Consider the following 23408-nt stretch of genomic DNA (forward strand, 5'->3'; position numbering starts at 1 on the left):
AAACTGTTACATAGCTGCTCTTTGAACCAAACCTTTCTGATGTTCCTTTCTCTCCTCTCCCCCCTTCCCGAAGGGTTGCACTTTCCTTTGCGTTTTTGGTCTCCCTGGAGACAAACAAGCGGATGAGAGCGCGCATGCTCTGGATTGTGCCAAAAAGATCCACAACTTTTGTTCCACGTCGCTCATGAAAGTTAGGTAAGTGACTGAGGGTGGTGATGCCAGTGAGATGTACCTAGTCAGGTTATTTGCAGAGCTCCACCTCCAGACCTGCAGCACCAGTAATGGTCACTAGACCTGTATGCATGCCACTTGTAATGGCTGCCTTTGCCCCAGTTCCAACTGCTCTTGCCTATGATCAGGAAGAAACCTGATAGCTGAGACTTGGATGCAAACAGCAGGTCTTTGAGCAATGACTGTGGTAAAGAAAGAGGAGCCAGGTGGAGAGGCTCAGCCGGCCTAGTATGTCCCAGGGGCTCTGTGGCATGCTGGGATACTTCCCTGTTTATGTATTTTCTACCCTGCATTTCTCCCAATGGGGTCCCAAAGCAGCTTACAAAAATAAAAATTAAATAAAAGCGGGGGGAATAACAGTTGTCTTTGATGATGGGTGCTGCACCCACTTGGCTGGCTCATCCAAGGCCACAGTGATGCTGAACAAAAGTTTTTGCTCTTGCCCTTCCACCCCTGGCCACAGCCAGGCTTTTATACCTGCAACAGGAACTGAAAACAGAATCTCAGCTTAGATCTGCTACAGTTGGCAGAGATGTTCCCGACGTTCCTCTCCCTGCAGCCATAAATGTGTTTCAAATGGAAAGGGGTGTGAAAATGCGACGGGGCCTTACTGTCTGCTGGCTCAAAGTTACCTTGGACAGTGGCCTAGCCTGAGGTATCATAACCTGTTTCGGTTGGGTTCTCTGTACCTTGTATGCTGCTGGAACCCCATGTTAATGCTTTGTAGTTACACACTGACCACCAAAGTTTGAGACCATAGGGTTATGAGTTCTTGGACTACAGGTAAAAAGGGGGGGGGAGATCTGACACCCATTGAAATGTGATGAATCCTAAGTTAACTGGGTCCAGGTTTGATTGTTGTACTGCAAGAACCTCAGATGTATCCAATATTGACCCTGTGAAGTTTGGACAGTAGTGATATTATAGTAGATACTCTCCCCTCCTCAAGGGGGAGGGTATTCAAAGGGCAAGGATCCACCACTAAAAAAGCCCTGTCTCTGGTCATCACTAGGCTTACCAGGTTCGCACTTATGGCAGGAGAATTGTTACTGCTGCCAACCACCACTGATGATCAGCTGGGCGGTGAGAGGAAACTGGCTGGTGAAGTGGGGGGGGCATGATTGTCGTTCCTATGATTATCCAGCTTTCAGCACAACCTGGAGGTGACGTTATCATGCTTGGGGGGTGCTCTAGTAGTCCAAAATTCTGTGGTTTTCATAGAGGTTTTGAGTGAGTTCTGGAGGGTCACTCAGGTGCGATGATGTCATCATCATGTCAGGAGCAATGATTGCTCGTCCTCTGAAAATTCCTGTCTCCTGCTGGTTGCCAGGCCATACCCTAGACCAGGGGTACCCAACATGGTGCCTGTGGGCGCCATGGTACCCACTGACACCTTTTCTGGTATTTTTAGGAAGTGGGTGGTGCTTTTTTTGCCTAGCAAGGCTTCTGATTGGCTATTGGAGATTTGATTGGCTGTGCTGATTTTTTAAAATGTTGCTTTGGCAGCAGCTGCCACCACAGCACAAAGAACTGCACTGTGTTACTGAAGTTAAGCTGTGGCAATCGTTTTGTGGATGGCTCCTCCTCCTGCAGTAGCCATTTTGTGGCAGCTATTTTGTTGCTGTTCCCACCATGCAGTGGACAGCTCTTGGAATTGCCAGCAATCCTGAGAGTTTCCCGTTGTCATTTCTGCATTGTACCTGGAAGTGATATACTGGCACAGAGGCCAGCAATGTTCTTGTTTTTGCAACAGGGGTGATTGGCAGGAGGCCCCCAGACACAGGCCTTGTTGGCCGAAAGCAGTTTTAAAGCCAACAGATTTGTCCCTTGGTGTCCCAGCTCAATAAGCATACCAAGCAGGAGAAGGTTAAAAATTTGTTATTCAGCTGAATAACATGCTCCGGTCCAAAAGCAGAAGCAACTATTTTTACTTCATTATAATGTTATATACTTGCATAGCTGTCAGTCATTGTATCCATCATCTTTTCCCCCATCTTATTCATATGTTGTACAGTTACACCCACAACATACCTCTTCACACGTCGTATGTACACAAATGGTGGAAATTCTTTTGTTAGGGTGGGCATTTTCTATGCTAATAAGGTTATGCCTCTGTCTCTGACCTTGGCTAAAATAGCTACCTCATCTGCAAGCTACTGAAACAGTCGGTGCTTAGAGCACGGCACGGGGGAGGCTGCGGACAAATGTCACTTTCTTATTTCTTGTCTTTTGCAGCCGCATTACATCTGACGGCTCTTTCATCCACTTCAGAAAGTTTCTCTCATTATTTTCATTAAGCCTTACCTCAGGCCCACAGCCTGGCAACCCTATCTTTTCAGTAGAGATAGGGGGAATTCCTAGAGCAGTGATGGCGAACCTTTTAGAGACCGAGTGCCCAAACTGCAACCCAAAACCCACTTATTTATCGCAAAGTGCAAACACGGCAATTTAACCTGAATACTGAGGTTTAAGTTTAGAAAACACAACTCATACATTAACATCTTTTGCCTTAAAAGAAAAACACAATAACAGAGCTTTCAATGATACAAACAACTTTTTATTGAAAGGTAAAAGTTTGCATTTGGCATGCTTTTGAACAATTAATGTGATTTTTGCTGTTGTGTGCATGCTGATAATTTGTCTAACCTTGGCTCATACTTTGTAAGTTTGAGAGCAACACATGCAGCACTCAGGTCATCTGTTACTGTTTCTGGTGTCAGATTTGATATAAGTCTCTCAGCCTTTCCTCTTAGGACTTCTTGGTCTCCAGGCCCCTGATCGTCCTTGTCACTCCTTCCAACATTCTTGCAATTAATTACTCTCATCATGTTTCTTAGTTCATTAAAGTCTGCTCTACTAAAATCTAACCTACACATTAGATAAAATGTTTTGTAGGTGTTTTTTTTTAAAAAAGAGATCCCCCACATTTCCGATTTTTCTGCTTGAAAAATTGAAAAGTGTTTCAGAAAAAAACAACAAAGACAACCTCCCCCGCCCCCCAATAGTTTCTGGGTTTTTCCCAGGACCTCACATCTCTAGGTGGGCCAAGGAGAACCCCCCCCCCCGTTTCCACCACACCATTGCACAAGGCGGCCTTGACCACAGACAGCAATTGCTTGCAAATGGTCACCTAAGAGGGGCGTCTGCTTGCAATTCCTCCAGACAGCAGGATCAGGAGAGGATCTGGCGGCTGTTAGGCCCTTAAGACAAACCACAAAGTCACAGACGCCGGGGGAGAGCAGTTGCTGCTGGGTCAGACTGAACCACGCTGCTGCTCCAGAACAAGAGTCTACAACAGCACGCCCTGCATTAGTGGAAGGAGGCAGCCTTGGGAACAGATGGGAGAAGACAGGCAACCAAGCAGCATCTCCAAACCCAGCAGAAGCCTCGTCGGTTGTTGCTGCCAAGAATATTGGAATGTGAACATAAAGACTTGAAATCTTCCAAGCAAAACCCTCACCGATCAGCATCCACCTGCCTCCCTCAACTTCAGGCCTGGAGTAGCCACATAGCCCAAAGAGGAGAGGCAGGGCAAGGGACTGAACCACTTCAAAATGTGGGCGGGGGGGGGGGGAAGACGACCATTTTTAACCCCCCACAGATACATTTAATAGCTTCCTGCCAGAAGAAAACCCTTTGGGAAGCAAGGAAGGAAGCCCCGCTTTTTGTCTGCTCCGCTGGTTTCCTATATGCAAAGCATTAAAAAAAAAACCAACCCCCCACAAAGCCCTGACCCCTGCAGTTTGAAGGGGTTCAGCACATTTTTCCCCTTCATTTCCAGCCAGTTGTCAGTCTAAGGTGGAGATGGGCGGGGCAGAGCAGGAGAGACTAGCTGGCCCCAACTAACAGCTGAGCCGCCCCCACAGTTCAGCTGAGAGAGAGGGAGGGGCCCAGACGCCGACCCGGGAGGGCTTTTGGACGTGCAGGATGGGAGGCTCAGGAGGGGGCGGAGCCGGGAGGGGCCTGGGCCAGATAAGCCCACGGGAGCGCAGAGGCCGGGGAGGAAGAGGCTGGCAGTTGGGGGAGCAAACCAAGGCAGCCTCAACGGCTCCTCAAGTTACCCACGCGTGCCCACAGAGACGGCTCCGAGTGCCGGCTCGGGCACACGTGCCATAGGTTCGCCAACACGGTCCTAGAGTGTTGCTGACGTGGTGGCATCAGTTCCAATGCTCCTCCTTCCCCTCCTCCGCCCCAAAAGATCTTGGGGGGTGCCAGCGTAGAGCTTGCAACCCTACTTGACCACACAGTCCTGCTGCTGTGATACATACAAAAAGTGATAGGAGGAGGCATGTTGCCTTTGCTGTCTCCACACAGGCATAACAAAAATGGTGGCCCAGGAGGTAGGGCTCTGTGATATGTAGATTGAAGACCAATAGCCTACATATTTTTTTCAATCAAAATAACAGCACACACAATATGTTTTATAGCAGACACAGAATATATTAATATGGAAGTGACAAGAATATAGGAAATACCTAACTAGCTAAGAACATGCAAACCGTACACAGACAAACAAGTGGTACTGAACCAATCACAAAATATTATTTACAAATATATACAATGTGCAAATAGGTCCCACAGCACGCTATTTAAATTCAATAATATATCTTTTGGATCCTATAAATACGGAGTGAGGTAAACCGTATGTGGACTTGACAAGCCTCAAGCGCACGGTAAAAATCCTTAGTTTCACCCGTAATGTTGGAGCCGATATGAGTCCCTTAAAAGGGTAATGCCAAGCGTCTGGTGGGGCCCACGATAGAAATATTGTTCAGGACCGCATAGAAGGTACGCAAATCCCAGGTATTTTTTTGCGTTTCACCAAGAGAGGCTTCATCAGCCTGAAAATACAAGTTGCATGTATAAGAAGTTCACATGAATGTGTTATCAACGTTAAATTTTTAAATATCAGTGCTAAAACTCTTATAGCGTGCTGTGGGACCTATTTGCATTGTATATATTTGTAAATAATATTTTGTGATTGTTTGGTTCAGTACCACTTGTTTGTCTGTATACGGTTTGCATGTTCTTAGCTAGTTAGGTATTTCCTATGTTCTTGTCACTTCCATATTAATATATTCTGTGTTTGCTATAAAACATATCGTGTGTGCTATTATTTTGATTGAGCATTTCTCAGTACAGCACCGGGTGACTGTTATTTTGGTTTGTTACATATTTTTTCAAGCTTATTTTTCACAACAATAAAAGCTATAAGACTCCTTTCTTTTCTAAAAAATAAATAAATAAAACTATTTGGGACTCTTAGGTTACTGAATCCTGCCCAGTCGTGCATCCTTGGGCATTTCTATGCTTGCATGGCAGGGCAGGATACACACAACTTGTCCATCTATTTTATGTCTTTGTGTCTGTTTCTAGCTTTGTTATTTAGGCACTGGATAGAAGGAGAAGACTGAGACACCCCAAGGGTGAGAGAGACATCTGGAGCTTCCCCTTGGCCTGTTGACCTCATGTTACTCTCCTTGTGTTGTAGGCTTGTCTCCGTTGGGGTCACCAGTGGGCCAGTGTTCTGTGGAGTGGTTGGTCATCGTCTGAGACATGAATATACAGGTACAGCCATTGTGGATCTTTGGCAACTTCCCACCGTCCAAGCCCCAAGGCAATCTTTTAACATTTGGGTGCTAGATGGGAAACATTAATTCTTCCAACCCCACACCTATAACTTCTCCTCATTCATCTGTCTGGGCTAACGTTCCATCAAATTCTCAGCACACCATTTTTGCCCTCTGTTTTGCCCGAGAGAGCCATTAGATGCTTTCGTTTGACCAGGTTTAATCTTTCATGTGGGCCATGCTCTCTGGGTATCGATTGGTTGTTTCTATTAATCTTCCCACACTTTCTCCTTCTGCCATGGATCCAGAGGATGCCTATCCCCTCCTTCCATTGCTGGGATCCCAGCACCATAGTGCTTTCTTTTTCTGGCCTTCCTAAACCTGCAAAAGCATTGCTCATGCAAAGTAGGGATACAATGAACCTTGTGGTGGGTTGGTTCGGCAGGCAAGTGTTCCATGCTTGGCAGTGGCAACTGGCTGCCAGCTGAGCCTCAGATCTCACTGCCTTGCCACAGTCAGCCTGAGACAGCTGCTGAGCAACTTCCCGGTTAACCAATGGTTGCACTGGCCTCTCCTCCTTCCGCCTTGCAAGCTACCTCCATATCTACACACCTGTCATGTTTACTGTTTGGCAGAGCAGATGCAATGGGTTTGTGGGGGAAGGGGAGAGCAGGACTTGCACCGGGGGGACAGTGTGCATGCAGTGAAGTACAGCTGATTGCAGCGCACTGCATTGTGCAGTTGCAACGAGCGGCCCAATAAAGAGGGTTGGGCCCCTTGCCTGTTGAGGTGTTGGTTACCTGCTTGCAACTAGCACGCAGGGCATGGACCAAGCTGACAAGAGTTCGAGCAGCCCTCATTCAAACTGCTACAGGTAGCCGCTTAGGATGGTCCAGCCCATAAGCGTGGTCCTGTTTGAATGTGTTAGTGAAGAAGCGTTCTGATGCATCAGTGTCTGATTGAGGGCAGAGCCTCAAATTAATCCTCTTTCTCACTCTTCCCATAATACAGTCATTGGCCGCAAGGTGAACCTGGCTGCCCGGATAATGATGTACTATCCCGGGTTAGTGACCTGTGATGCAGTCACCTACTGTGAATCCAAGCTGCCGCCCTATTTCTTTCAAGAGGTCCCATTGACTCAGATGAAAGGCATTCTAAACCCTGGGACAATCTATAATTTTCTTGGTGTCACTGAGAAAACGTAAGTGCCACCTCCACATACAGCTGGGCAAGGAAAGGACAGGGTGGATGTTCCTTGGGCTGGCTGAAACCCCAGTGACGGGCATTTGGGAGAGCAAAGTGTGTTCAGGGAACTTCACCTCCAGTAGACTATACTCCTCACATTCAGTTCTGAAGAGAAAGCAACATTTTTGCTTAGTTTGATGTTCTTTTAATATCAGAGCTCAGTGAAAAGGTCACAAGATATACATAAAGCAGTAAACTATTGGAGAAACTGATGTATGATACAAAGTAGCTTACAACATTTGGTCAGGAAAGTTTGTTGCTTAAACTTTATACCTTGATTTAGGTAATAAAGGAGAGGTATAAAAGGACACTGGAGAAAAGAACTAAGGAAAGTTTAACAAAAGATGTGGAACAGAATTTTTAAAGGTTTTTGTGTGTATCTAGAAATGTTGGAATCAGAGGAAACAGCTTGGAAATAATCTACGGATGGTATTACACACGTAGTAAACTAGCAAAAATGTTTGTGTGGAACTCTAGTCTCTGTTGGCAATGCAAGACCCAACTGAGCTATTTTTGGCACATGTAGTAGGGATGTCAAGCAGAATATTTTAGAGACAAATTCATAAGGGAAGTTGTGAAACATTGTAAATTAATATGGAGGTATCCCCATTAATGTATTTATCAGGCTATTACTCTGGAAGGAGGTCTAAAGGACAGTTATATCATTCAAGACACTTAATTGTTGCAGCTAGAGTACTCCATGCTCAGCATCAGAAGCAACTATCTTTGCCTAGTGAGGAATTAGAGTCTGGGCAAGGGGCAGGGGAACGTGGGCACTGGCGAGGGGTGCTATGCCCCACCCCTCTGAGATCAGTGGAGGGCAAGTGAGAGTCACCCCATTAGCAGATGTGGCCATGGCCAGCTGGTGACAGTGTCTCCCTTGATCCCACATGCCATGCCATGGGTGAGACCATGGGCCCCATGTTGTCTCCATAGTCATGCAAGCCACAAGGGAGGGATGTGTAGTAGGCCACTACTGGGAGGCAGGAGGGGGAGGGGGGAATGGGAGAGAGAGGCAGAGGGCTAATAGCGCCCCCACCAGACAGAAGACTGTGAATGTCTGCGCCCCCTAGGGTGTCCTCAGGTTGGGGCAGCAGGGGAAAGCAGGGGTGGGGACCTCGCAGAGTTCAGGATAGGTAGTCAAAGGACCCCTGGAGCCTTGTTCAAAGCCTTTGAACAAGGTCAAATTAAAGAAACTATAGAATTTGAGACTTTATTAATTAAAGAGACAAACCATTTACTGGGAAAAATTTATAAGCTTTTGTTTAAGTATGAAACTGAAATGGAACAAGTCAAGGCATGTATGATTAAATGGATGCAGAACTTTAAGAAAAACATCACGATACAACAGTGGGGAAATTTGTGGACAAGAGCAATAATATTCACGGCCAGTAATAACCTAAGAGAAAACTGGTACAAACAGTTCTACAGATGGTATATTACACCAATGGATATAAAAAAAGATGAATAAAACGACTGATAGTCGTTGCTGGAAATGTAAGGATATTGACGGGACGTACTTCCATATCTGGTGGTCATGCAAAAGAATTAAGAAATTTTGGATAGCAATCCATCAAGAAATGCAGGAGGTGTTGAAAACTTCCTCTAATCCCAGAGACTATGTTATTGGGTAAAGCACTGGAAGAACTGGAGAAAAATTATAGAGAGCTGTTTAGTTATATGACAACAGAATGGTTCTGGCTTCAATGCGGAAGCAGGAAGAGATTCCCGAGATTGATAGGTGGAGAGAGAAAATGGCAGAGTATGCAGTGATGACTAAATTGACACATTTGGTGAGCAGAAGACCTGAGGAGGAGTTTCAGAGAAAATGGAAACCGTATTATGACTATGTGTAACCGCATAATGGCTATTGGGTGTTAGATAACCAGAATGTTAACATCAGTAGCTTATAGAGCCCGCAAGAATAAAGTAGTCTGGCAGCTGGGGCTGTGCATATCAGTAAACCTGAACCGAAATAAACCTGAAATTAGCAGTTTCAGCAATATTCAGGTTTATTTTCGGCCAAATGCCAAAACCTGGGAATCTGCCCGAAGCCAAATAGGTGATTGCCAAAAAGCCGAATAGATATTTGGCTTTTTCGGGTTTTGGTTATTCGCCTTAGCTCAGATGCACGGTTCGGTGGCTTTTCCCATTTTTCTATCTTTGACTTTTTGATGAATTTAGGGCAGGCGAGGATAACCAGGGCATTTACCAAGGAAAGGGCAAAGTGAGTGCCCATGAAGCACCAATCATGATTTACCTCAATTGTAGATAGCTGTAAATAGTGCCAACTACTGGTAGGCCCATACATAAATATTTCTCTTGTCTCTCTGCACATGGTGCTTGGTGGGCGTGTTGGGGAAGTATGGTGTGGGCAGTAGTCATCAGTATTCCTAAAAATAACATGCATTCATCAAGAGGACTGTGCCTGTGTATAAAGGGTGGGCTGTTTTCCACCAAAAATATTTTAGTACCTGCTTATGCCACCCCAACCTGTCATACTCATATGTGTAAACAGTTTGTTTTTTGTAATCATGCAGTTTTTGCTAATAAAATATAAATGAAGTTACAAAGCTCAATCAGTTAGGGAGAGAAACAAAGCAAAGGAGGTAAGTTTTGAAAGAGTACTGCTTCTTAAGAATACTGGTCTAAAACAGAGACAACATGATTGGTATTTGTGTAGCTCCCAATCACCAGGCAAACTTAGAGAAGATCTGGAGGCAGAAAAGTTTAAAAAATGGGAATTCCCTCCCCCCCAAATAATTTCCCCCTATTTTTCTGGTAGAAAGAACATTGCAAAAATGGAAGAAAACTGAAAGAATTATGCAGTATTCTTTTCTTTTCTGAATGGCTTTTAAAAGCAGTTTAAAAATATTGTTACATCTAATTACGCTGCTGTAAAACTCCTAGATCTAAAGTTCAAAATAGTGACAGCATCATCACTGAGATAGGGAAGGGGTTATTAAACAAGATGCTCTCCTAAGATTCAAAGCTGTAAAAACACTTTCAAAAGTTGCAGAATCCAGACCACCTCCAGGAACGTGGGTATCTGCCCAAATATCTGGGGGTTGGACTAGATGACCCTGGTGGTACCTTCCAACTCTATGATTCTATTATTCTAAATCCTTCTGCTTCTTGCTTTGCCTTGCATTCCTTTCTCTTCTGCATCAATATGAATAAATTAGTGTGTGAAAATATATATACCGTATTTTCCGGCGTACAAGACGACTGGGCGTATAAGACGACCCCCCATTTTTACAGTTAAAATTTAGAGTTTGGGATTGTCCCGAGTCCGCGGCCTAGGGTCGGCCCTCAGGACTGCGCCCCAACCCCGCGGCCGCCCCCAGACCTCCTGGAGTGGCCCAACCCGAGTCCGCGGCCTGGGGCCAGCCCTCGGGACTGCGCCCCAACCCCGCGGCCACCACCGGTCCTCCTGGGTCGGCTCAACCCCCGGGGACATGGACAGAGTGGAGGCGGCTCCCCAGGGAGATTCTCCAGTCCGGCTCGGAATTCAGCTTCCGGCGTATAAGACGACACCCGGCGTATAAGACGACCCCCGACTTTTGAGAAGATTTTCCTGGGTTAAAAAGTAGTCTTATACGCCAGAAAATACAGTATATGTGTACATCAAGCAACAAACTGAAGAATAGCGAAGCTTGTTTTTAATTCATGCAAACCCTTTGCTAAAGGCCATCTAAAAGTGCTGGATCCCATGTCATGAGTCTTTTGGACACTGCTCAGAAAAATAACCTTGAGTTACGCTAGTATTTCCAATTATCAATTATCTACTGATATGGAGTGGTATGTAAATAAAAGAATACCCTTTCAGGACTTCTAATTTTCTCTCCAGTTACTATGTGACTTGTAGATTGTTCCTGCACATTTCTCAAAAGCAAATTCCATTGAATTAAATGGGGCCCACTCCCGAGTAAGTGTATATAGGACGGAAGCTTTGCTATGTTTAATAGCGCTATGCGGATCTCTGACTATATTGCCACTCCTTAATTACTTTGTAGGAATGCATGATTTGAGTCCAACAGCACCTTAAAGACCAACAAGATTTCCAGGGTATAAGCTTCCAAGAGCTTTGTAGGAATATTAATTTTCTGAGCTTTTTCTCCAAATGTTTCTGCATTATATTCTAAGGACAAATTATATTGTTTACTACCATGCTTTTTTGCTACAGGAGCATTATTGATGGATTTTAATGTTTATGCTGTTCATTTCAAATTATGTATTTTCTCCTCCAAATAATGTGGAACTCTTCTGAAATATCTCAGCACAGAGTTGTGTTTTCCAGAATTCCTTGGTAGAAACTCTGCTCACTTCTGATAAGCCCCACTCATTCAGGGTTTCCCCCCCTTCCCCTCTCCCAGGAATAAAAAGTATTTTTCCCTTGGATATTTGAGTGGATATTGTTTTGCTGCGGGGAACAGTCTGAGTTTAATGTGTACAGACACATCTTTGTCTTGTCCCCCCTTTCTAGGATGATGTTCAAGGCATATCTGACCAAGGAGAGATCTGAAACGTATCCTTTACTGGGTAAGTGGATTACTAGCTTCCTATGATGAGCAGTTACTCAGATGCGAGCGAGAAAGCCATGGGTTTGTGGGAGAGGTTAGTAGGGTTTGTTTAGGCCATTTATGCATGGGCTGCGCCGTCCATGCTGAGGTATCCCGCAGGTTTTTTTTAGTTTTGCACGGGAAATCGATGAATCAGACACCACTGCGCAGCCAGTTCTCACAAACTGCGCATTTTGGAAAAACACTTGTAACGCAACTTTTTTGGACCGCCCCGCAGTGACTGCGAAGAATCTACTGTAGGTTGCATGAATAATTAAAGTCGCGAATGATCTTGTCCCCGCCTCTCCTCTGCCCACCCAGGTCTTTCCCCGCCTTTATACCGCCTACCTGCTCTTCCCAACCCCATCCCCTTTCCGAACCTGCCATTCAAGGGAGGAAGCCATTTCCCTGTTCATTTTTCGCACACAGAGTGCTGCGTGAATGCAAACAACTCACCGTTATTTTTAAAAATTATTTCCTTTCCTTTATTGATATATCGCTATCTTGCCACTGCCATGCAGCATATTCTTCTCCTGCTTCACTCTCCGATCCCGGCAACTTTTTTCCATGGTCTCATAACACCCCCCACCTTCTATCTGTAGATGCATCTCCCCCCCACCGCCCGTGAGTTCTCAAAGCAAGTAGGGGTGCTTGTTTCTGACTTCTGAACATTCTTTGGGTAAAATGTGCATCTAGAGAGTGGCAAATCCACGGCAAGACCTCCTGTATTCCTCTTCATGACATCTGAGGTTTGACTCAAATTAGCCGCTTTATAAATGCATATTTTCTCGTGAATTTTCTAAGCAGGCAGGGGTGCTTGTTTTTGAGTGTTCAACTTTACTTTGGGGGAAATGTTCATCTAGAGAGCGGTAAATCCAAGGTATGCCCTCCCATGCGGGAAATTTTTTTTCCTAACTCTTGCGATAAAGTGCTAGACTTCTCTATCAATAGCTTTTGTTCTTTTCTCTAGAGGTTGGGATACTGGGCCCACATTTTGCCTTTTTTTGGGGGGGGGCTTGCAGGAGAAAAGCTCTGGAATTCTCTGCATGATCTGGGAAAAGCTTCTGGAATTCGGCTCCCTGAAGGAAAACCTCCTCTCTCTTTGGGGAGCAGGGCCATTGGGGGGGGGGAGTCTGCGAGGATTCAGGAGGTTCCAGTGAACAGGCTGCAGCTCTGAGGTGAAGGCGGCGGTGGCAGGGGGGGTGATCCTCCCAGTCCTTTTACCCTGTGCCGAAGGCACACAACACACACACTGCTTTTCTTTGTGCAGCTGGGATTCTTGCAGCCTCTGCTTTGGGCTGGCAAGAAAACTTTGCTCTGGGAATCAAGATACTTCTGCATGGGAGGTTTTGACTTGAATTTGCCGCTCTGTAGATGCATATTTTTCCTTTTTAATTTTTTTTATTATTATTATTTTTAATAATATCAAAACAATATGTATTATATTGATTTGAAAAGATACAAACATTACTAATTTAATCAATACCAAAAAAAATTTTTTTTACTTCCCCACCATCCTCCTCTATCCGTTTATACTCTTAGTACTTCCCTTTGCATATATTTTCTAATTTAATTCATTCTTTATCCTGGGATTATATCATATATTTCAACGTTTAAAAACTAATAATAACACACTTATATAAACCTGTACATTCAAATTAATTCAAATCCTTGGATATTTGCTAAGTTAAATTCATTTCCACAGTACATTCTCCATGCCTCCCATTCCCCCACAAATCCCCCGTTGTCCTTTTGATTTATTAATGCTGTCAATTTAGCCATTTCTGCTAGTTTCATCATTTTATTTATCCAGTCCATCTTGTCCAGTACTTCGGACATTTTCCATTTTGCTGCATACACCAATCTTGCTGCTGTGGTGGCATATACTAAAAAAGATCTCTGAGTTATTATAGTGTCTGGTACAATACTTGGTGTTCTAGTCTCCAAAAGGTGCTTGTATCTTAACCATATTTTTATAATAGAAGATTTAACAATATGATGTTGGAAAGTTGAGTGATTCTTAAGTTTATCATACCACAGATAACCATGCCACCCAAATCTGTTGTCAAAACCTTCTAAATCCAATAGTCTCGTATTTGTATCCTATCCTTTAGCCATACCATAGCTGAAGCTTCCGCATACAGTTGAAAATGTGGTAAAGCAAATCCTCCTCTTTCTTTAGAGTCCACTAGGTATTTATAGGCGATTTTAGGTTTTTTACCTTGCCAAATAAAGTTCAATAGGTCTTTCGTCCAGACATCACTGTACTTTTTCTGTGTGATTATAGGCAAATTCTGAAACAAAAACAACAGCCTTGGTAAAATGTTCATTTGAGTTACTGAGATGCGACCCAGAAAGGAAATATTTTTATTGGACCACATTATCATTTCCTTCTTCACCTGTTCCCATAGTTTAACGTAGTTGTTAAATATTAAATCTTTACTTTTGTTTGTAATCCATATACCTAAGTATTTTACTTTGTTAGTTTTCTCCCATCCTGAAGTGTTTGCGAATGCAGTTTGTTCTTCTTTTGTTAAATTTTTAAATACTTGAGTTTTTTCTTGATTGATCTTAAAACCCGAGACTTCTCCATATTGTTTCAATATCTCCAGCAGTTTAGAAATAGATTGATTCGGATTATCCAATATAATTAACATATCATCTGCAAATGCTCTGAGTTTAATTGTTTTTATAAAATTTACTGATGAACTGTGAATTCATTCCTTTTTTAGATCCATGTGTAGCTGTTTTACCTGTTTGTTTTGTTACTGTAAATGCCAATAAAGGTTCTGTATTCTGTATTCTAACACAATGTTTCCAAGGTTAAAATAAAAAGCAGGGGAGAAAGTGGGCATCCTTGTCTAGTTCCTTTTTTAATTTCGCAGTTTTCAGACATAGATTCATTAACCAATATTTTAGCTTTTTGTTTATTATAAATAGCTTCAATACCAGTTCTAAATCTTATACCAAAGTTCATTTTTTCTAATACCTTTTTCATGAAATCCCAAGAAACCATATCAAAAGCCTTTTCCGCGTCCAGGAAGATAAAGGAAGCTTTACTTTGATTATTCATTTCATAATTTTCCATTGCATCTAGTAAGATTCTCAAGTTGTCTTTTATTTGCCTTCCCGGAACAAAGCCTGCTTGGTCTTCATGAATCAATATTTTTATAATTTGTTTTAAACAATTAGATAGTATTGAAGCATAAATTTTGTAATCCACATTTAACAAGGAGATCGGTCTGTAATTGGTTACCTTTTCTTGGTCTTTCCCTGCTTTATGTATCAAAGAAATGAAAGCATGAGACCAAGTTTCTGGAGAGAGTCCCGTATCCAATATTGTGTTATAAACCTTCAGGAAAGGATTCTTTAAATCTTCTTTGAATGTCTTAAAAAACAATGCTGTAATTCCATCTGGGCCATGGGTTTTATCAATTTTTTGTTTAGTTATTGCATCTTCCAGTTCTGTTGAAGTTATAGGTGCATCCAACACATTTTGTTGTTCAGAGGTCAACCCATTGATGTTTACTGATTTCAAATACTGAGTCATCCTTTTTTCTGAAATCATATCTTTTTGATACAGTTTAGTGTAAAAAGAAACAAATTCTTTCTGAATATCTATTGTAGTGTAAACCGGTCCCTTAGTCGACTGTATTTTGCTGATTATCTTCTTCTGTGTGGAGTCTCTAAGTTGGCCAGCTAAAAATTTACCTGGTCTGTTAGCATGTTCAAAGTATCTCTGTTTGGCATATTTAATATTTTTATTTATTTCTTCCATGACTACCAGGTTTAGTTGATGTTTAGCCATCTTAATCATTAACTGAATATTTTTCTTTTGATCTTCGTCAAACTCCAAAATAAGTTGTTGTTCTAAGTTTTGTAATTCCCAAAGTATGTCATTTGTTTGTTGTAATTGTTTTTTCCTCCACGCAGTATGTTTCTGAATCATAAATCCTCTCAGCACAGCCTTGAAAGCATCCCATATCATATTTAAACTAGTTTCTCCATTGATATTAATCTCAAAATAGTCTTTAATGATTCTTGTAGGTTATCCGGGCTGTGTAACCGTGGTCTTGGAATTTTCTTTCCTGACGTTTCGCCAGCAACTGTGGCAGGCATCTTCAGAGTAGTAACACTGAAGGACAGTGTCTCTCAGTGTCAAGGGTGTAGGAAGAGTAATATATAGTCAGAAAGGGGTTGGGTTTGAGCTGAGTATTGTCCTGCAAAAGTAATGTGCTAATCATTGTCCTGTAAGTATCAAGATAATGTGCTAATGAGGGTATGGTATGTTAATATGGAACCATTGTATCCTGAAGTGATCTGTTAATGTGTGTAATCCAAGGCTAATCTGCATGGCTATTGTTGAATGTTGTCTTTGTTAGTCTGGAGGTTTTTTAGAACAGGAAGCCAAGCCTTATTCATTCTTAAACTCTCCTCTTTTCTGTTAAAGTTGTGCTGATGTTTATGAATTTCAATGGAGAAACTTTTGAAAAAACATAACCTACAAACAGTGTTTAAACCCACCAAGAAAATACAACAAATGCTACGATCAGCAAAAGACAAAAGAGACCCCCTCACCTCTGCAGGAGTATATCGTATACCTTGCAGCTGTGGAGAAGTTTACATCGGGACCACAAAACGCAGCATACAAACAAGGATAAAAGAACATGAAAGATACTGCAGACTTGGCCAACCTGAGAAATCAGCAGTGGCTGAACATGGACTGACACAAACAGGACACAGCGTCTTATTCCAAGAGACTGAAAGACTGGACAATTCTACCAACTATTTTGTCAGATTGCACAGAGAAGCCATTGAAATTCATAAACATCAGCACAACTTTAACAGAAAAGAGGAGAGTTTAAGAATGAATAAGGCTTGGCTTCCTGTTCTCAAAAACCTCCAGACTAACAAAGACAACATTCAACAATAGCCATGCAGATTAGCTTTGGATTACACACATTAACAGATCACTTCAGGATACAATGGTTCCATATTAACATACCATACCCTCATTAGCACATTATCTTGATACTTACAGGACAATGATTAACACATTACTTTTGCAGGACAATACTCAGCTCAAACCCAACCCTTTTCTGACTATATATTACTCTTCCTACACCCTTGACACTGAGAGACACTGTCCTTCAGTGTTACTATTCTGAAGATGCCTGCCACAGTTGCTGGCGAAACGTCAGGAAAGAAAATTCCAAGACCATGGTTACACAGCCCGGATAACCTACAAGAACCAATGAACTCTGACCGTGAAAGCCTTCGACAGTCTTTAATGAGTTTATGTAATTCTACTTTTATATCTTCAGCTCTTAAAAGTCTATCATTTAGTCTCCATCTAAATGCTTGTCTGTTATTCCATTCGAAAGAGACCAGATTGTGATCAGAAAATGTTCTAGGAACTACATGTATTTTATGTAGCTGTGTAAATATTGATTTACTTGCCCAAATCATGTCAAAACGGGAGTATGATCCATGTCTTGCAGAATAAAACGTATATTCCTTAGAAGAAGTGTTTCTTGTTCTCTATATGTCCTGAATTTGTAACTCATCCACCATTTGAAAAAATGATTTAGGAAGGCAGCCTTCATTTTCAGCTATAGCTTTTGTCTCTTTATCAATCACACCGTTTACAACTCCATTAAAATCCCCCATTAGTAATATTTGTTTATCTGCATGCTGTAACAGGATATCATGGAGTTGTTTATAAAATTGAGCTTTACCTTCATTAGGTGCATATATGCCTACCACTAAAGTTTTTTGGCCAAAACTTTTGGCAGAAATCACCAGTATTCTGCCTTCTTCATCTTTGTAAATGAGTTCTGGAACAAATGAGGCCTGTATATAGATAACTAATCCTTTAGTTTTTGTTTTCGAAGAAGAAATAAAACTTGGACCCAAGGAAGTCCTTTCCAAATATTTTTTATCCTTTCTAGAAATGTGGGTTTCTTGTAAAAAAAATCAGAGAATATTTTTGTTTTTGTAGGAATTTAAAAATCCGTCCTCTTTTCACTTTTTCATTTAATCCGTTTACATTCCAAGAGATAACTTTAGCCATGACAACCTAATAATTAATGTCCACCTGTAGCACCTTTAATTGAGTCCTCATCTTCTTCATAGCTGGAGTCTGATTTCTGGTCCAAAGTTACGCCTGTGAGATCTTTCTTGTATTTTCTCATAAATTTGCCCACATCATCCATTGTAGTGACTGTTTATTTTACCTCTTTGTAGGTGAATGCTAATCCTTGTGGCAACAGCCATCTGTATCTTATGCCACTTTTCCTTAAGGTTGAAGTAAAGTCTTTAAAAATAGTCCTTTTGGTCATCAAATGTCTTGGTATATCCTTAAGTAATATCAATGCATTTCCTTCCAAGACGATAGGTTCTTTATAGTGTTTTTGCATCATAACATCTTTCATCCTAACATCATAAAAGGAAATCATAACATCTCTTGCCTTGGCTCTTTTCAAATTGGGAGGCAAAGGTATCCTTAGATTCTATTAATTGCATGATCCAATTCTTCCTCAGCTATGTGGAATAGGTCAGCTATTGACTTCACCAAAGATTCTCTTGTTTGACCATAGTCCTCAGATAAATTGCACAGACGCAGGTTTGGTTCTCTGGCTTTTAAATCCATCATTGCCAATTGATCCTTTGTATTGTCATCTTGTTGTTGCACTTTTTCAAATTGTTTGTCATGGTTATCCACTTTTTTCTTGATTTCCTTGTAGTCTTCTGTCATTTTCTTAACTGATGTGTCCATTGTCTTCATATCAGCTTGTAATGAGGAAACTTTCGTCTTCATCTCCTGTACTTCTTTAGTTACCATATCCAGTTTCCCTGCCAGCATATCAGCCAATTTACTCACTTGCACTTCTTGTTGTTTAGAAAGCTGTTCCATTTGTTTTTCTTGTTGCTTGGACATTTGTTCCATTTGCTTAGTAAAAGTATCAGTTTGTTTGGCTATAAGGTCTTGTAGTTTTTTATCTTGCTTTTCCGTTGCCATGTCTGTAGAGGGTTTAGAAGTTGCAGGAGTATGCAAAGAGCGAGATCGTGGTCTTGATACAGACATGTACAGCTAGCAAAAAGATCGAGATTTAGGCAGGTTCAGATCAGTTAAATTTCCAGCATGCTATGTCAACTGAAACCTCCAAGCTGTTTTGCTGTATTTATTTTTGTTTTAGTCTTTGATTTGGTAGAGAAAATCAATTTAAAAGTTTTTGGGTAGCATAGAGTAGATGAGACGCTCTAGCTCGGCTTAGACAGGAAGTAGGAAGTACCGCGGACCTTCTGCCTTTCCTTTTTATGGTTATTGAAGAGGGACAGGTTAACCTGTTACACCAGGAAGCGCGCTTCAGGTCCTACGGTGGTGGTTTTGCAGCGGTATTCTCTGTCTTTGCCTGTTGCCTGTTGACTGGTACCTCTATGATGCCATGTAGTCTGAGTTCTTTGCTGCAGCAGCCATTATGAAGAGGAGGGTCTAAGGCAACTTCCTCTTTCTTTCTCCGATTTCCCAGCTTTTTATTGGAGGTCAGTATGTCATTTCAGTTACTCCTTTGTTTAGTCTAGCATGCCGTTTATTTAATAAGCCTCCTGCCAATTATCCGCATATATATTCATAAGTCCAATAGTTCCAAAGTTTGGGGGAGGAGGCAGGGATCCCCGGTTAACACAGTCTTAATATGAAATTGATTTCAAGATAGAAAGCAAAGGGGGTTCTTATCACTCACTTGGATTTCAAAAGATGAGGCTTCCACTTTTAAAGTTGGTTACTTAGATGGTATAGGATAGGGGAGAACGAAGCCTTTAAGCCAAAAGAAATGTCTGCGGCGAATTCCGATCTCCTCACGCCCATGGGACAGACATCCAAGCCTCCGGGAGTCTTTAAAAAGCACTCTCGGAGTAGCTCAGGAGTCAACCGCTCTTCAAGGGCAGCAGGAGTAATCCTGAGTCCCGATCCACTGTTTAGGCATCGGGGGGGGGTGTCAAGCCCCCCAAATTAGATGTTTTTTGGGTCTCAAGCCGGGACAGCCCGGTGAGACAGAGCGCTTCGGTCAGCAACCTCTTGTTTTTCAGTTTTGACAATTCAGGTGGGAAAGATGTGCATCCGGAGAGCGGCAAATCCAAGGCAAGACCTCCCATGAGGGAGGTACCAATTTATCGGTATATCGCTATTTTATCTGGGAGAAATAAAAAAAAAGGACGACATGGTCCTTAGTGAGATCTCCACCAAAAGAAAACAGGCTTTTTTGAGGGTGGCCGCCACGCCATGCGCATGTGTGGGATGACAGAGGGCGGGGAAGGAGGTGGGTAAATGGCTGTTGGAGGAATACCATTGAGATAACCCAGCCCTATCGGAGCAAAGTTCTGCGCGTTGGGATACCATTGCATAATTCGCGACTCCAATCAACATAGGACTTTCTCATTTGATTCGGTGCCATGAATAAGCGTTTTAAAAGGCGGATTTTAAAAAAGAGCTTTGAGGGAGCAGCAAATTCATCTGTGCATAAATGGCCTTACTTTCTTGGAGGTTTATTCGTAAGGAACCCTAAACTGGGTGAGTGGGGAGATACTACAAGAAAGGGGTCATCAACAACCATGGTGGGTTTTGTGCCTCAGTTGCTGTTTTAGGCTGTGATAACTAAGGTTATGCTGCTAATCCCTACATTTTACTCAAGAAGTGTTATGGGGCAAATGCACTTATGCCTGAAATCAGCTGTGATGCTTCTTATAATGTTCAGAGGGGAATTTGGGGGGGAGAGGTCACATGTTAGCGGCAGAGCACAGGCTTTGTATTCAGAGACCCCAGCAGGGGCAGCCCACCTATCGGCAACTGTAGCCAATTCCCTAGGGTGCCAGAAGTGCGTGGGGGCACAAGGAGTGGCAAGCGGCAACCCCCAAGCAGCAGCTCATGGCTCCAGCATTGCTGCTAGGGGGTTTCTCACCCAGCCTGCTGCCCCATGAAGAAGGGAGGGAAGGAGGGAGAGCAGGCAGTAGCCAGCTAGGCCCACGCCAGGTTCCTCATCAACCTGGCTCCCAGTGCAGCCGTAGCTGCTCCCCAAGTCTGTGCACATCTGGTTCAAGGCACAGAGACTTGGCTCTGGACATGGTGGCTCTGCACAGATGTTACCGACTCCAGGATAGGAAATTCTTGGAGATTTGGAGATGGAGGCTTGGGAGGGCAGGATATGGGGAAGGGGGAGACCTCAGCAGAGTCCCGTTTCCCCCCTCCCCCACCAGATTTCTGCCGCCAAAAGCATAAGGGAAATTAGTAAGCATCCTGGGACATTTGAGAACAAAGGGAGTTTGCCCAATCCAGCCTCTTCTATGTTTTGCGGCTAGCAGGAACTGGTGCGATAGCAATCCCTTGGGGCTGGGCAGCATCATATAAATCCCAATTGCTTGTTGGGGGAGGATGGGATTAGTCTAGGACTCTCTTGGCACATATTTTGGTGTGCAGGCTATGAGAGGTGGAACACAGTAATATTGCAGCACTGAAGTTTGGACCAGAAAGGGTTTGGTTGATCACTGGTAGTCAAGAAGGCTACGTTTAGTTAGGGTAACCCACACTGAAAAGGGGGCTGAAGATTATATATATTCTTGCTGCACACTGGCCATGAATGAAACCCTAGTTTAATCTTATTGAATATTGTGTCTTCATTTGGAGGCATGGGGAGGGATTAAACAAACAATAACTATGTTGCTGTTTTAATGACATCTCACCTACGTTATTGTTTTCCCCCAGGTAGGAAGAAAGAAACTGATATCTTTGAGGACTTGGTGGAAAAATTTACAGCCTCCCCAAAAAGCCATATCTTAATGTATGAAGGCCACTTAGGATACGGGAAAAGTCAGTTAATGTGTGAACTTGCCCACTTAGGACAAGCAGATGACCATAAGTGAGTGCATTTTAATCTCACTGTTTTTTACATATTTATAGAATCATAGGGTTGGAAGGGACCACCAGGGTCCTCTAGTGCAACTCCCTACACAATGCAGGAAATTCACAACTACCTCCTCCCACAACCCCAGTGACCTCTACTCCATGCCCAGAAGATGGCATAGAAAACCCCTCCAACTCTCCAGGATCCCTGGCCAATCTGGCCTGGAGGAAAATTGCTTCCTGACCCCAAAATGGCAATTGGCATTACCCTGGACATGTAAGAAAGGGCCTTGTTTAAAGTTATACATCACTGTAACACTTCACAATCCTGACCCAAAACTTTGTGTTCACAGATGAATGTGCATCCAATTTCTGGGCTCTCCTATGAACGTGGAAAGAAAAGGGCTTGTCTAAATTGGTCTCTTCTTCTAAAGCAAAACTCTTCCCAACATAAGGAAGATGTTCTCTGGGCCTTTTTAAGTACAACTAAGGGATTCCAATTTTTATGAGTGATAAACATGTATATCACTCTTCCAACTCACTTTGACACTGAGAGACACTGTCCTTCAGTGTTACTCCTCTGAAGATGCCTGCCACAGCTGCTGGCGAAACGTCAGGAAAGAAAGCAAGAACACGGTCACACAGCCCGGATAACCTACAAGAACTGATAAACATGTATATGTTATCTATTCTTTTGGGAGAGTCGTCTTTTCTTAGGTAGCTCTTTTTTTAGAGGCAGCTTGGGGCAGGCTCCACTTGGGTCAGTTTGGAATGGGCTAGGGCAGTGATTCTTAATTTTTAATGCACTACCACCCTCCAAATACACATAATCCTTGAATGCCCCCAGTTTATTCATTCATTTATTAAAATATTGATCTGTTGCACTTTCCATTGACCATAGTGGCTCAAGGCAGCTTACCAGAAACACTTGCTGGTAACAGTCAATTACAAAAACATACTGACCGTTTCCTTGCTTAGACCAAGAAAACAACAGGGAAGTAGAGAACTATGTATTGAATTGTCTCATTTATCAGCTCCAAAATGCTAAAGGGTGTAACTTTTATTCCACAGTTCTCCAGAATTGCTTCTCAAAACTTGTTTTGCATATAGGGCAATGCTAAGCAGAGTTTCACCTGTCTAAGACCATTGACTTAATGGGCTTAGAAGGATGTAACTCTGTTTAGGATTGCTTATTGCCCTTTCAAGCATGATAGGCGATATTACATGGATCAGTGTGTTAGGTGTTCTTGCAAGGGTTTCTTCAGTTGCCAAGTTCTTCTTGAATCTTTAGCCTCCATATCTTGGACTAGGGGCTGTATTGTGATCATCTCTTGCCTTTGTACTTCCCACTCCCTCAGATGACGGCTTACACTCTTTTGTATTCTGGGCAGGGTTGTGGCCATGGAGCTAACAAAGATAAATTTGTCGCAGAACTTCTTCACCATCCGGACACTCATGGCTATGTTCTTGGGGATTGATACCTGCAAAACCTATGATGCCAGGCAGCACATCCTTCTGAACAAAATCCGTGGACTGATAGATGATTCCTATTACTGCCTGCTCAACAGTCTCTTTTATGTTAAGGTAAGGGTATAACTTTTGAAAGCATACGGTAAGGGTGAGAATGTAAACAGCAGCACAATAGCCAGGATACGGTGATCATCACTAGGTAAAACTGCAGAAAAACCCCTTCTAGCATTCAACATGGAATGTCTAGTGGCAACTCTGCCCACACTACAAGGACTGGCTGAATGACCCTGCTGTGCTCACTACAGCTTTGCACAGACAAAGGCTGTTGTCTCACACATGTGTGAAACATTTGGCAGCGGGCTGTGAGTGCAGCATTAAGAGCACTGCTTTTCAAACTTTTTGAAGTGAGGGCCACTTCTCTCCCCTGTATTT

At 42.8% G+C, this 23408-nt stretch overlaps 1 protein-coding gene across 1 annotated transcript in view; it reads left to right on the forward strand.

Annotated features, from left to right (window-relative positions):
- LOC130473185 (adenylate cyclase type 10-like) overlaps positions 1 to 23408 on the forward strand; it is a 138742-nt gene that overhangs the window by 31750 nt on the left and 83584 nt on the right. The window contains exons 9-14 of the mRNA XM_056844714.1: positions 74 to 195; positions 5723 to 5799; positions 6813 to 7002; positions 11533 to 11588; positions 21369 to 21522; positions 22898 to 23090. Coding sequence (XP_056700692.1) covers positions 74 to 195; positions 5723 to 5799; positions 6813 to 7002; positions 11533 to 11588; positions 21369 to 21522; positions 22898 to 23090 — 792 coding nt within the window. The remainder of the gene's footprint in view (positions 1 to 73; positions 196 to 5722; positions 5800 to 6812; positions 7003 to 11532; positions 11589 to 21368; positions 21523 to 22897; positions 23091 to 23408) is intronic.

Source organism: Euleptes europaea, chromosome 2 (genome assembly GCF_029931775.1).
Source record: "Euleptes europaea isolate rEulEur1 chromosome 2, rEulEur1.hap1, whole genome shotgun sequence".
In the NCBI taxonomy this organism is placed as follows: domain Eukaryota; kingdom Metazoa; phylum Chordata; class Lepidosauria; order Squamata; family Sphaerodactylidae; genus Euleptes; species Euleptes europaea.